The sequence below is a fragment of the Argiope bruennichi genome, chromosome 7 (assembly GCF_947563725.1).
Source record: "Argiope bruennichi chromosome 7, qqArgBrue1.1, whole genome shotgun sequence".
NCBI classification, from domain to species: Eukaryota; Metazoa; Arthropoda; class Arachnida; order Araneae; family Araneidae; genus Argiope; species Argiope bruennichi.
In genome coordinates, this window is record NC_079157.1 from 111,186,187 (window position 1) to 111,200,517 (window position 14,331).

At 30.8% G+C, this 14,331-nt stretch overlaps 1 protein-coding gene across 1 annotated transcript in view; it reads left to right on the forward strand.

The window, feature by feature from the left end:
- The window catches only part of LOC129976080 (uncharacterized), a 67,015-nt gene extending 52,944 nt beyond the window's left edge, over positions 1-14,071 (forward strand). The window contains exons 5-7 of the mRNA XM_056089455.1: positions 4,418-4,924; positions 10,047-10,425; positions 13,347-14,071. Of these exons, the coding sequence (XP_055945430.1) occupies positions 4,418-4,924; positions 10,047-10,425; positions 13,347-13,824 (1,364 nt within the window). The 3' untranslated portion in view covers positions 13,825-14,071. The remainder of the gene's footprint in view (positions 1-4,417; positions 4,925-10,046; positions 10,426-13,346) is intronic.
- The last annotated feature ends 260 nt before the right edge of the window (positions 14,072-14,331 follow it).

Here is a 14,331-nt window from a genome sequence, read left to right on the forward strand (position 1 = left end):
ATTTAAAATTAAACGTTGCTAATTAATCGTTCTGGTCATGATGAATCTGAGAATATTTTGTTGACAAATTCTTGAAATATTACATAAATTAGGAAAGATATTCTTTAGTGCCCATAAAGTTTAAAAGCTCAATGACTGTTTTCAGTAATCATATTACAAAAAAATACTTTGTTTCAGTAAAAAATATTATTATATTAATTGCAGATTAATCCTTTCCACTTTAATTTATAGTATAAATTCTACGGGAACTAACAGAAAATTAGAGAAATACATATTACGTTATGACTGAAGGCGTTTATAATATTATGAGTGAATTATATGACTATCAAAATTTGAAGTTTTAAAATATTTTGATGAAGTAGCTATTAAAGTAGGAATTGCATAAAATATTTAATTATTAAAATTTTTACGAACATTAAGATTGGCAAACCGGCTGGTCGCCAAAGGTGGCTAGTTGTATATATATATATATGTATATATAACGTAAAAACAATAGTTTTTGAAGCAGAGTCATTGCCAAAGAAAGAGAAGATATTTTGAATTTTGAAACTTCGCTTTTATTCCATCCAAGCAAGTACGTCAATCTACAATATGACACATGAGCGAAAAGAGATAGGAGCGACATAAATATTTTCCCCAATTATTATATACTATAAGATTCTGATTGGGATTTCTTTACATGTGTCGATTTAGGTAAGCGAATTATAAGGATCGTTTAAAAGAATTTGTTTAAGTTAACAAATTCTATCCCTTCACTCGGAGTGCGAGAATTGCCGATTTCAGCAATTTTACATGGATCGTGTTGAATTAATTAAATAAAAAAAGTGGATTTGGATCAGGAAATAAAAGAACATTTTAGAATTACGTTTATACGGATTAAATTAAGATAAAAATTAGGAAATTAATTAGGATTTAATTTAGATTCAGATATATATATCAACTCAAAAAGTAGCCATTGTACTCGTATTGAATATTTTAATAATAGAAGCCATTGATAGAAAAAGCAAAATTCCTGTCGCAGCAAGAGCGAGATAAATTCTGTTTATCTAGAAATTTAAGGAGGGGAAAAATCCCTCCCACCGATTTTCCTACTTTTGGAGAATGAGTCGAAAGAGGGTGTAAGAGATAAAAACTGATAAACTTTCTAGCAAGATGTCACATGTTCACACAAAGATATCCACATTTTAACCCATGAGATAAGAAGAGCTCGTTGTATAAGATACCTCTATTAGTAATAAATTTGAATGTGAGTGTAGGTTGGTGTTGTAAAAGTAGCCATTTGACCTACAGCTACCAAATTTAGCACATGTATACCTGTTAGAGATTTTTTTTAGAATTTTCATTAGTTGAAAATAAAAGTAAATTTTGGCGTTTTTCCTTGATAACTTCCGAAAAAATTATTATATATAATAAAAAAAAATTCTTTTTAAAGACATCAATTTAATAATCCTGCCAATTTTTAATGAATTTTGACAATTTTTATTTAATTTTTTTTTTGTCAGTTTTCAACAATATATGAACCTTGCTCAGAAATTCAAACCGTTTCGATTGTTGCATCAAAAGCTTAATTAACCACGTGATTTTCTTTCGTTGTTTTGAAAGATAGAGAAAAAGTTGCAATACTGCGAAATTTATAATATAGATGAACTAGACATTTACATTTTTAATATGATGTGATGTCTTGAGATTAGTCTTCATTAGGAAAGATTGATATACATAAAAAAAAAGAACTTGTATGATAAATAAAATAACGTGAGTTTAATGAAAAATCTGGCGGTATCATGGACATGAACTTATATCTAAACATTTATCTGAAATCAACATAACCAATATTTCCTAACACTAGGTGGTCGCCTGATGTGACTAGGGTGTATATATATATATATATATATATATATATATATATATATAAAATTATAACCTCGCTTTCGCCATTTTTTACTAAAACTTAAGGTTTATTCTTAAAAAGTGATTACTTATTCATACAAAATACTCTCCATTGTTACATCATGCTCCACTTTTTCCCATCTTTTTGGAAATTGTTGGATACCATCACGAAATCTTAAACAGCGCTTTTTGAGGCAATTCACGAATTCATTTATTTCTGGACTTCTCCATAAGAGTAGAAATGCTGATCAGTTAGTGTGCCAGCGATTGAAACAGATGATAATCGGAAGCATTAATATCTGGGGGTGTACGGCGGGTGGGGTAAGGCACCTTCTCATTTTAGCGATTTCAAGTATGTCTTAACCTATCTTGAATGTGGCCTTGATATTTTGAATATGGCTGGAAGTTAATCTTGTCCTGTCTGTCGCTATTTGTCTTATTAGCGTTCTTGTCATATGTATCAATTATATTCGATACCAATCTCCTGTAGTGATTTCACTCTCCTGTAATGGTTGAGTGGTTTTAACAACTCATATGTTACAAATCTGTAATGTTGCTTCCCAGCACGGTTGGTTCAATCACTCGAAAGACCGTTTTACGATCAACCCTGTTGGTTGCTGATGGATTGTCGAATGAATGATTCCAGAACTTGCGACAAACTTGGCGATCATTTGGCATTTACATAGTTAAGCTCGAAAGTCTTTATGCGACGTCCTATCTGGCAAATGCATCAGCACTTGTTATGAAAAACCAATGCTGCGCGTTGCCTTACACTTTGAATTAATTACATACCTTTTACTCTTCAGTAATAAATGTAATACTGAAATGAAATTAGTATTATTTCCGATGATAATATAATATAATATGATTCCTTTACATGTGAATATAAACACAACTGTAATTAATAGAAACTCTTCCGCATTGATTAAGATGTATTAGAAAAATGACTAACAACAATTCATTGCATTTCACGCGATTTTATCCGCTGGATTAAACTCTTTCAGAAGAATATTCATATTTAACACTTTATAAAATATAGGAGTGGATTTACTATTATAAAACTTATGGTTTCATCGTTAAATAAGTATCATAACTTATTATTGCATCGTTCTGCTTTCTAAAAGTATTAGAGTCGCAACATTTCGTGATTCATTGTCATTTCATTCTATCTAAACCACAATTGTAATCGTTTTAATAACTGGTATCAATAATAATGCTGTTGGTACTGCTAGAAAAAGCGAGATTTTTCTCAGACGCAAGAATTTTTGGGCGTACCTTTTCCTGACAATATATATTATTCCAAGAAAATGTCTTTACAGATAATTTAACCTCAGGATGACCTTGAATTCATAAGCAAAAAGATCCATTCATTTTCAGAGAAAAAGAAAGGAGAATCTAAATACACTAAGGTGAACTTGATATCGTCTGGAATTATTCGAGGTAACATTAAAGGTCATCAAAACATAAAATAATTTTGAAATTTAATGCTACGCAAATAATTAAATTACTCATATATTAAGATCTATTTGTTTTTTATTACATTTTTAAAACTGAACTTTTAAACAGGCGACTTCATTATTTTTATCCTTTTCATTTTTTCCCATTTTATTATATTTATCTTCCCTTATAATATCTTAATATCATTTTACCGCATATCATTAAAATTTTAATCGTATTTTAGGGAAACTAAATCAAAGCTTTTAAAAAAAACTGTTTGCCCTTAATTCTCATTAAATAAATATGCCATATTTTATATAGTCACTATATATATATATATATATATATATATATATATATATATATATATATATATATATATATATATATATATATATATATATATATATATATATATATATATATATATATATATATATATAGCATCGACATTTGTTTCATTTCATTTCTTCGGTACAGCAAAATATGTACATCGACGTTTAGGGTTTCAATTTTAAAAGACCACGAATGAAAAATAATATTACTTTTATTTTGAGTTTTTAAAGCCAAATAATATCAAGACTAGAGAAAAATTTCGTATGCTTCAGCAGACTTATTCTCAATGTACTATCAATTAAAGTTCATTTTAATTTGGTGCTTATTATTGTTGATAAAACATGTGATGGTTAATCTTTCTCGTTTCACTGTTGGCAGCATTTAAAGTTTAATTTTCACTACAAACTTTCATCCGTAGCCTAAAATAGAATATTTGTTTCTTTACATAATTTGGACCTTGGCACTGAAAAGGCTTAAATGAAATGTTTGAAAACATCAAAGCATTCTTTTTTTTCATTATTAGAAAAAGAAATAGCAGACTTAAAACCATCCCATTGCACAAAACAGCTTTCAAAGCATATCTGTCCATCTGATGTGTATAACATAGGCAACACTGTCTGAAAACACAACAGATATACAGACATGTTCTTTTATTACTATAAAAGATCACTGTATTTGCACATTCTCTTCTTAAATATCATATTTTTCCCCTTAAAATTTTTAAAATGTCTATAAATTTTCGCATCAATTCATTTAGGTGAGCCAGATCAAGCTCCAAGTGAGCTGACCACACCGGACACCCGGTACAGGAACATATCGACCATGACCGAATCTCGTCCAGTGGAACCCAATAACAACAAGGAGACGGATGTCAAAGAAGCATACCTTGTCCACCCCACAGAAGTGTTGGCGGAGACCATCGACCTTAGCAGCGAATCGGCCTTGTCCGCTCACTCCTCCGCATCTTCAACGGCAGGTTGGCGACCTTTGTTGCCTGCCGATGCGCCAACGGACGACCCACCACTCATCAAATACACGTACTTTGGATACGAGACATATGCCAGACCCACTGACGCCAACAGAAAGGTTTCGGGAGCATCAGCTAACGGTTCTTCTGAATTTGGTGGGCAATGTGTCGTCAAACCACCGTTGGTGGAGATCCACGATAACAGTGGAAGAACGTCCATCACCAAGAGGATGGTGGAACAGAGGAGGCCCAAGAACAGGAAAACCCATCAGAAATCTGGTGACAGCCATAAAGAAGGTAAGCATACACATTGCATTATGCATGTTATGTTTCTATATAAGACATGGTAATTATTGAAGTATGCAGTATGCAATAAATTCCTAAACACGCGTTTTAATTGTAAAATATTTTTCCAGGTAATATTGAATTTGACTTATCAAATGATAACGTTATTTAAAAGTTACTGCGCAGTTTTTAAATATTTTCCAATTTTAATATTAAATGTTTTATGAAAGTTTTATTTGGACATTACACAAGATGAGTTTTCAAAATTATAAATAGAGAAAAAAATGCTGCATATATTTATAAGAACTTTACAAAGACCTTTTTATGAAATATAGTTTCTGTTGATAAAACTCCATCTTGACTTCAATTCAGTATTATGAAATAAAGTGAGATACCTAATACACTTACTACTTCAAAAGAATTCGCGTGTATGAATTTTGAAGCAGCAAAAACGAAGATAGCAGTAGCTTTAATCAGCAATAGCTTTTTTTTTTAGTATTAGCAAACTTAGAGGAAATCGTAACATTTTTACGAAAAAAAACTTGTTTATGCCCTAATGCATCTATGATGTCATGCATATATCGCCAGGATATACAATTTGTCTATTGTTACAAAACACTGAGCTTTATCAATTTCTAATTAATTCAAATTAGTTACAAAAAAGTTTCAAATTAGTTAAATTACAGAACATATTTGTGTTCTACGATTCAAAAAATTATTTCAAAAGTATAGAGCTACGTGCTATTAAAAAGTAAAACACTAAGCACTAAATGAACAATATGTTAATTTCTTACCTTAATTTGTTTACGCTAAAGTACGCAATATTTCATACATTAAGCTGATTTGAAATACACACTATATAAATGTTGTTAGCAAATAAGAAAAAAACATAAAAAGGCTAAATTTTGACGAAATGATTCTACTGTGAGAAAGGATAACTATTTGCTTCTTGGAAAAAATTATTCGTAAATGTAATTGTGCTTTTACTCATTAATTTCACTTAATATCATTAATTATTTCATATACTATTGAATTATTTCGTAATTTATATATATAATAACTGGTTATTTCATGAAACAACGTATTGTATGGAATTAATTTTACAATTGAAACTGCCTTCATCTTTTACTTTATAAAACAACTATTTCATAGTAATATAGGCATACAGTATGACATAAAGAAATTAAATTCAAATAAACGGTTTTTAAAATTGTTTCAATGCGATATTCAAAATTTATATGGGATAAATATTTGTGCTTCCATTTGTCTCTTTATAAGGTATTAAAAATGCATTTTGCCACTAGTAAATCCTTAAAGCACAATCACGAGTCTAAGAAAAATTCTTTAAAAAGTGGTTTTTACGGGAATCTACCAGCCTTAAATTTCAAAAAATAAATAAATAAATAAATAATAATAATAATAATAAAAACAAAAATAAAATAAAATAAAAAATCATAAAATATTTTTGATAGAATATAAAATAGTAACGAGTAATTATATTTAAAAAGTTTGATTTAAAGTTTTTTTATAGATAATTTAAAGGCACTAAAACATTTATAGTGTCTCCTTTATAATTTTAATAATTTTTTAAAAAATAATTTTTCTTCTAAACTGCTGATGGAATGAATTATAATATTTTTTCACCATCGAAAATAGTTTAAAAATTGAATGGATCTACGTTGCCTTATTTATATGAAAAATGCTGTCAAAATTAATGATATTTTTGATTTCAGCATTGTTCCAGATATTTTCTATTAAGTTGAGCGCCTATTTATTCTATCACAATAATGTTTTCTCTCTTATTTTCAACACTGGGAATATAATGAAAGAATCGTGACACTAAAATAAAAATATTCTTTGATGTCCGTTTTTCTATCAACGCATATTTATTTGTGATTGTTCTATTCATATTTTAACAAATAAATGACAAAAACTTATGATTAAAATTGAATTCCTTTCCATTCCAATGACGATTAGATTGCAACACTTACAATCCTCTCTCTACTGACTTACAAAAATGACTCTAGTTAAGAATCCAATTCGATTGCAAGTTCCACAATGATTAAGAATACAAGATATAAGATGATTCTGAAATATTTAAGCATTTGAAGAAAAGTGGATAAAAATGTCAATCATGAAGTCATGTCATGTCAAAATGTTATCACAAATTGTTCCCATTTGTTGATTGTGGGAAGTGGTTCATCCTCCCACAAAATTCTTCTTTCTGAACGAGATGAGTGTCTCAGAAAATGATAGCAGTTACTGGAACATATGACAATGATTATCCTGCCCACCGAGTTTGTAATGTTGCTGGGTCTCGCAACAACAATCGCTACAGTGGGCGATAATGTTTTTAGGGCGGGGAATAAAAACAAAATTCTTGATATCTAACAAAACAAGTATTACAATTTTTTTTGTTAAAAATCTGGTTCATGTTGATCTATTTTGAGTTTTCTATATTATTGTTTTTATATCGCGATGTGTAAAAAAAAATCATCTCATAATTTTGAGCTTTTCTGTACATCGCTTTATTCCAAATATGAAATTCGATCTGAAATTTAAAAAAAGTTCTATAAATTAATATATATAATTTACATTTCCGAGAAAAAGGATTCTTTGTTTGTTTGTTTTTTCTTCTCTCTTTATTTGTGTTTTGCATTTATCCATTGTGTATATATTTTGTTCCAACCTTTCTCTGTTTTGTAAGTAATATGAAAATATATGTTTCATTTATATAGTTTCTTTTATTATTTATCCATATAAATGTGGCCAATTTTTGTATTTTTTTTCTTATATTTTCATATTATTTGCAAGCGGGCATTTTTTTCATTGAGACTTTTTTTGAGTGCTTATTTACGTCTGCAAGCAGTGTTTTATTTGTTTTAATTGGCAAGATGTATCCTCTCTGACTCTCAAGGCTGGACTGGAGAGTTCCAGATTCGAAACCCTACTCCATTGATACTAAGGATAAGTATAACTTCGAGATTCAAACATCGTCTCAATAGCTTGTCAAGGAATATGGAAAAAAAGGCACAATTTTTATTATTTGTCCATGTTCAGAATTTAGATGTTTCAGAAAAGATATTTTCCAATATTTTTCAATTCGCTTCCAAAAGGGATATTTATATAACAAATGTCAAAAGCCAAAAATCTGAAGTTTCAAAGTAAGTCAGAAGGAAATGTACCCTGATTTGGTGGCTTCCGCGTTTCTCGAATGCACATGACACGTTTCGCTCATCATTATTTAGGGTGAATTTTGGATATCTTCTTGTATTCAAAAATTGATAAGATTTCTTACCTATTTAAGCTCATTTTATTTAACTGGGGCGTTAGCTTTCTGATCTTATTCATCATTCATATATTAAACGAGTCTTGCTGCAAGCATTTTGATATTGTGAAATATTGAGGAATGAACCGTATAGATCATCGTTTTAGTTTGATAACAAGCAATAACTTTCAAAACTTAAGTAAATAGGTAAGTTGCGGCTCTATGTGCGTTTGTGTGCTAGCCAAAGCGTTACAATGCAATTAATGTTATTTTCAAAAACTAGGAACTGTCAAACTAGAATATGACTAAAATATCTAAATGGCAAATATTTTATCACACTGATTAATCGTATCAGGGACATGTAACTAACTTTTTTCTAGAGTTTTGTTATAACGCAAATGTAAATAATCAGGATTCAATGAATACTTTTCCCATCATTATGAAACTAGAGAATAATTATAAACAATTACTGCCGTAAAATAAATATTGTTGAGACGGGGTTGCGAGTATTTGTTTTCCCACAGCATTTACTGTGCCTTTATAGTTCTGAGGTTAACCTTTTGTCATATCTCTCCTTATTTCCCCAAAACATCCCTTCGTTCAAAGAAGTTTTTATTACAAAAATTAAGTCTCACGGGGGGGGGGCACTTAGAATTGAGGATGAGATACTTCCGGTATGGTGGTTGGATTTCGTCAGCCTGGTGGGGACACGAAAAAGTGGGGTCTGGCTCCTCCCATCGATAACGGGACATACTTCCTCCGTGATAATAAGCCCTAATAAATAAAAACGTCATCTAAAATGACTTCGCGCTAATTTATCATAAAAGATAACCATCACTCATCATGATAATCAACAATTCAATGGAAGATTTTCATTATAACTCTTGATTATGTTTTATGAATTATACAATACTAAATTATATGAAACTCAATTTTATGAAATTAGCTTTAAATGAATACATATATTATCTCATATCCGAGGCTGCATCAAGTTTAATACGATATTCGATATTAGTATTCTCTTTATGCAGGCTTAAGAGATACTATTAGTATATTCATGGAAAGTTTTAAATATTTTATTGCTTTCTCATGTATTTGGGACTCTTCTCTTGTTGTCACCTGGTAGACTTTCCTACAGGTAAAATATATATCCTCTACTTTTTATACGAATTTATATACAGGGTGTCCTAGAATTCATAGGCCAAACTTATCTCATTTGGGTAGGTAAAATGCAAGGTAAATGCAAATATAAAGAAGCATTTTTTGTATAGCAATATGGTGTCAGAAGTGAAAAGTGTAGGTAGAATATTTAAGTGTAAGTAAGTGCAAACAAGGATGGAAAATTTCAAAACTTCACTGCAAAACTTTCAGTCGTCGCTTCAGTTGTTCATGGAACATCTGGCATCTTCGAAAGAGTATACACTAAATCACTTGCTAGACGCTACTATGCCTATATTGATGCTGGTGGTGGAACATTTGTGCACTTACTGAAATATTATGTAAGTAAAGAGCTTTCTATTCATTTCTTCAGTATTTCTTTCATTTTGGATCCCACATTTCTATACAAAAAATGCTTCTTTATACACATTTTACATACCCTAAAACTTTGGTCCATGAATTTAGGGACATCCTTTATACATAATTGTATAGCTTTATTTTCTCATTTTAACTCCTTATATTTTGTATTTTTTTCCATTACCAACATTTCTATCGCAGACTCCCCCCTCCCCCCCCCAAGTAGTCTGTCATTACCTTCAAAGGGGTATGCAGACATTTTGGTTGAGAACCTTAGCTATAAAAAGAAAGACAATAAGAGATTTCTCAGTGTACCTGATATATTATTTGATTTTTTTTTATCTTTTACAGGCGTAATCAAAGGCAACGGCACTGGCAAAGTGACCATTAACGTCTCTTACAACAATCTTCGACCCGAAAGTCGCAACTCGTCTGCTTCGTCCAGAACAGTCCCTCACGGAGTACGGTCTTTCCACAAGAATGGCCACGTTCGCAACTGGTCATCTCTGAGCCAAACCTCGGCATCTTCCTCATCGTCCTACAGAGGAATGACCACACTTCCGACAACTTCTCACAGATCCTCCCAGAAAGGACAGCAGCACCATCCCCAAAAGGTCATCAGATGGTCATCGGAGGATCGACTTCCTCGGAGACAGAGTGGTGGCTTTTTCCTGAGCCTTAAGAGGTTGAGCATCCAGTCTTTGACCAAAGCAAAACACAAGACTGGAAAGTAAGAATGCCTTCCATATTCAATAACAATTCAAGTTATTTGTATGCAAAACTAGAGGGGGTCCCTGACATTTTTTCATATACTACCCAATAAATTTTGATCCCTTTCCCCCCTGCATTAAATTATGGACTTCGGTTAAGGCTATGACTTCATACATAATGCTCATGAAAGATAGTTACTGAAAGATATATATAGATATTTGGCATGAATCGGCCTTTTTACTGAGTTTATCGTGAGAATATATGCTTTATATTCTCACTCTCTTTTGCCCACCAACTGACGCTAAAATTTCAAATAGAATTAGAGTTGTGGTCATGAGATAACATATCAAATTTCATTGATTTAAGTCATTGCATTTATGGATTATTGAGTTTATGTGCATGTGAAAGAACAGACTGACAAACGGTCAACCGTTTAACAAAATTTGCACTCAAATTTAGAATCGCTGTCAACCGTGGTTCAAAATTTCATAAAAATCTGTAATTTCTTTGCTAAATCTGTGTACCAAATTTTATCTACCTAACGCACTTTGTTTTGTAATTAACGAGTTCGCTTGTTCTAGAACAGTCAAACAGACAGTTTTCTTTTGAATGGATTTCATATAAAACTTCCCAGAAATCTATAAATTTAGTCCGAAATCCATGTACCAAATTTTATTCTTCCAGCTGAATGCATTTTTGAATTATCTTACGCACAAACAGACACAATGCCAGAAATATGTTTTTCCGGACTCATGAAGGTTTGAGACATTGGGGATTCGTCAATGTCCCGAATTCAAATTTTTTGACGATTACAATGTTTGTTCTATACTTTGCATACGAGAAAGTGAAAATAACCGCGACTGAAGATTTCTATACGTGGTAGGATTATTTCCTTAACAAAACTGTCAATACCTAGAGATGCCATGTTTTCAATAAAATTTATTGTTGGGGATATCATTTATTTTACAAAACCATTGAAATATTGCCGCATTGAAAAGAGGCATTCGACTCTCCATGGCCGAATGGTCATAGCACTGATCTCATAATGCACATTTATTTATATTCTTAATGAATTTCTATATTTAGCGAATTCCAGCAGCTAGAGAGAAGTCATCGCAAGCGCGAATATAAAAAGAATATAATTATGATTATTTATTAAGATTACAGCAACGTTGCAAATTATTTACATTTACATTGCACCCTGAAACTATAACTGAATAGTTTGAAGAATAATTTGTAAATAGCAAAGAAAATAAAAAAATATCTGATGAAATTTACAAATTTCTGGAAAAGAAATTGCAAATTAGAATCACAAGTAAAATAGTTTTTAGAATTTTTTATTGCTGTAAAAATTAGTCTTGTTAAAAAAAATTGGTATTTATTAAAGAAAATACAAAAACTTTGATTAATTTTAAAATTGAAATTCTACAATATAGCTATGAAATACATCATTTTGTCCTCTAAAGTGTATCAGCAAAATTTGGTACTCTAGGTCAAACGGTTGTGTTGTAGTGTGTCGACATACATAAATATTTTCTCCTTTATTACATAATAGATCAAATACAGTATTCAGCACTTTAATAAGTTCTTAGAATAACCTGCCCAATACATTAAATACCACTTATTTTAAGAAAATTATCATTTTATTTTATTTAAAGTTTTATTATCATAAAACTTTGTTTTTAAAATAAAACACAGATTCGATTATTACTTATTTATTTGCAATTAAAAATAATTTAATTGTGATTATATCGTCCAGAAACTGTATTAGCTTCACTTTAAAAACTTTTTATTAAATCAGAACCATTTAATGCCACATCAAATATCTCAGTAATTCTTTTGTTAATACTGTTGATTTTTAAGTCTGATAATTTCCTTCTTATTACTGCTAAGCCGTCTTATCGAACCATTTGCTGTTTTTTTTTCTGCAACATTGTTTGTATCATAATTTGAAACACGTGTTTCAATAGGAGTCTTTCACTCAAAAACAGATTTAACCTCTAATAAATATTTTTACCATATTTCTTTCAATAATTTTGCTATAGAATCAATAGAATTATTATTGGCTAGTAAATGTACGTATTTTTTTCGTATGTTAAAACTCTTTTTAAATAAGTATGGTAAATTTAGAGGAAGTTTTAAAGAGAAACATATTCAATAACTCTTAGAATCTAGTTTATATTGCCCTATTATTGTGGTATTTAAATAGTATTAAAAACAAAACATTTTAGCTGAAAGCATATATTTTGCTAACATATGAATAAGAGAATAAGTGTTTTTTTGAAGGATTGTTCCATTTTATTTGGAATTTTAATTCCGAAACAATGCTCATTTAAGTTATCTTAGGATTTTTAAATCTATTCATGCTGCTTCTGCGTTTTGAAATATAATTGAAAAATAATTTTAATACTCCTAATTGTGAGGTAAGTTTTAGTTAAACAGTCTAAAGTTAGCGATACAATCTTTGAAACCTAAACATAACTATTAAGTTTATAAATGTGTTAACGCGCAATAAATTTTAATTCCCTCACTAATGATACACTTGTATCGTATAATTTAAATTTATAATGCTACTACAGCAATTCAAAAAAATCAAAATTATATGAATCATATTAAAAATGAATGACTCCAACCTATTCTGAAAGTAGAAGTAATAATTTATCGTCAAAAAAAGAATGCATCTTCTAAATAGGTAATGCATTAAAGGCAGAGCTTCATCTTTAAAATACAAAAGTTCATAAAATACCTTTATTTTTGAATATTTGCAATATTAGGTCAATTTTCTAACATATTTCAACTTTTCCTCTTCAGTTTGTTAATGTATCATTGCTATGATGATATCAATGGTGTCGCCAAATTTTAATACTTCATGCTGAATTTTTAATATTGTAATCTCATAGAATTATTTTCTTAGATTTAAACTATAATTTATTCATCTAGGTTCATCTCGAGCATGAAAACAAGATTGATGGGTACCAAGCGTTCTTCTGCGGACGGTTCAGAAGATTCAGCTTACGATACTTCAGAAGTGTGCCTCAGCCCAAGCGGTCGCCAAGGCTCCTCCTCGCCATCACGCCAACCCGCCCAGAGGAATGCCGCTCGTCGCCAACAATCTTGGAGTTTCCATGATCTTAGGTCTGCCGCTGTTGAGAAACCAGTGGTTCGACGGAATCACAATGTACACCACAGAAGAAAACACAGAAGACGCAGCAGAAAAGCTGGGCAAAGCTCCTCCTCTTCAGATTCTGGTGTTGAAGCAGCATATCATTCCGACAACAGCGGTCGCAAGTCCGATCCCGGCCGCTTGACCAATGGTTCTGGTGTAACGCGAGTGCAAGTGCAACATGGCATGGGCACTGGAACTTTTCAGAGGTGGTCGAATACCAACATACAAGATGAGCTGGGATACATTCCATAAAGATAAAAGTATCTGACTTTCAGACTGAGTCTTTCAAATCACTGAGTGCCAACTTTAAATAGCATCGCTAGCAACTTGCAGAGATGTGAGAATAACTGTAGAATAAAAGAAAAGTGAATGACTGAGAGACTAGTTATTAAGGATTTGTCTGCCGGAGTAATTTTAGCGTGTTTGTATCTAAGTGGCAATGAGAAAATCATGTTCTGGATACCATGATTTATGTGTAATTAAAGATGTTTCTTTTTCATTTAGTGTGGTTTTTTTCCTCTGTTTATTTCAGAGTTGTTCGATGAACTCTTTAAATGAAGTACGAATTAAGTTAATTATGTCTAGGTGGTTAGGGAACATCAAATTTCAATCACATGCATTTCAGACTATAGGAAATCCAAATAATGAGAACTAACGAATAAGATAAATAAGTATTAAGTATAGACATAATTCAATCAGCAACTATACTTTCACTATATTACTTATACGAGAAAGTAAAAAGGGATGTTATTATGGATA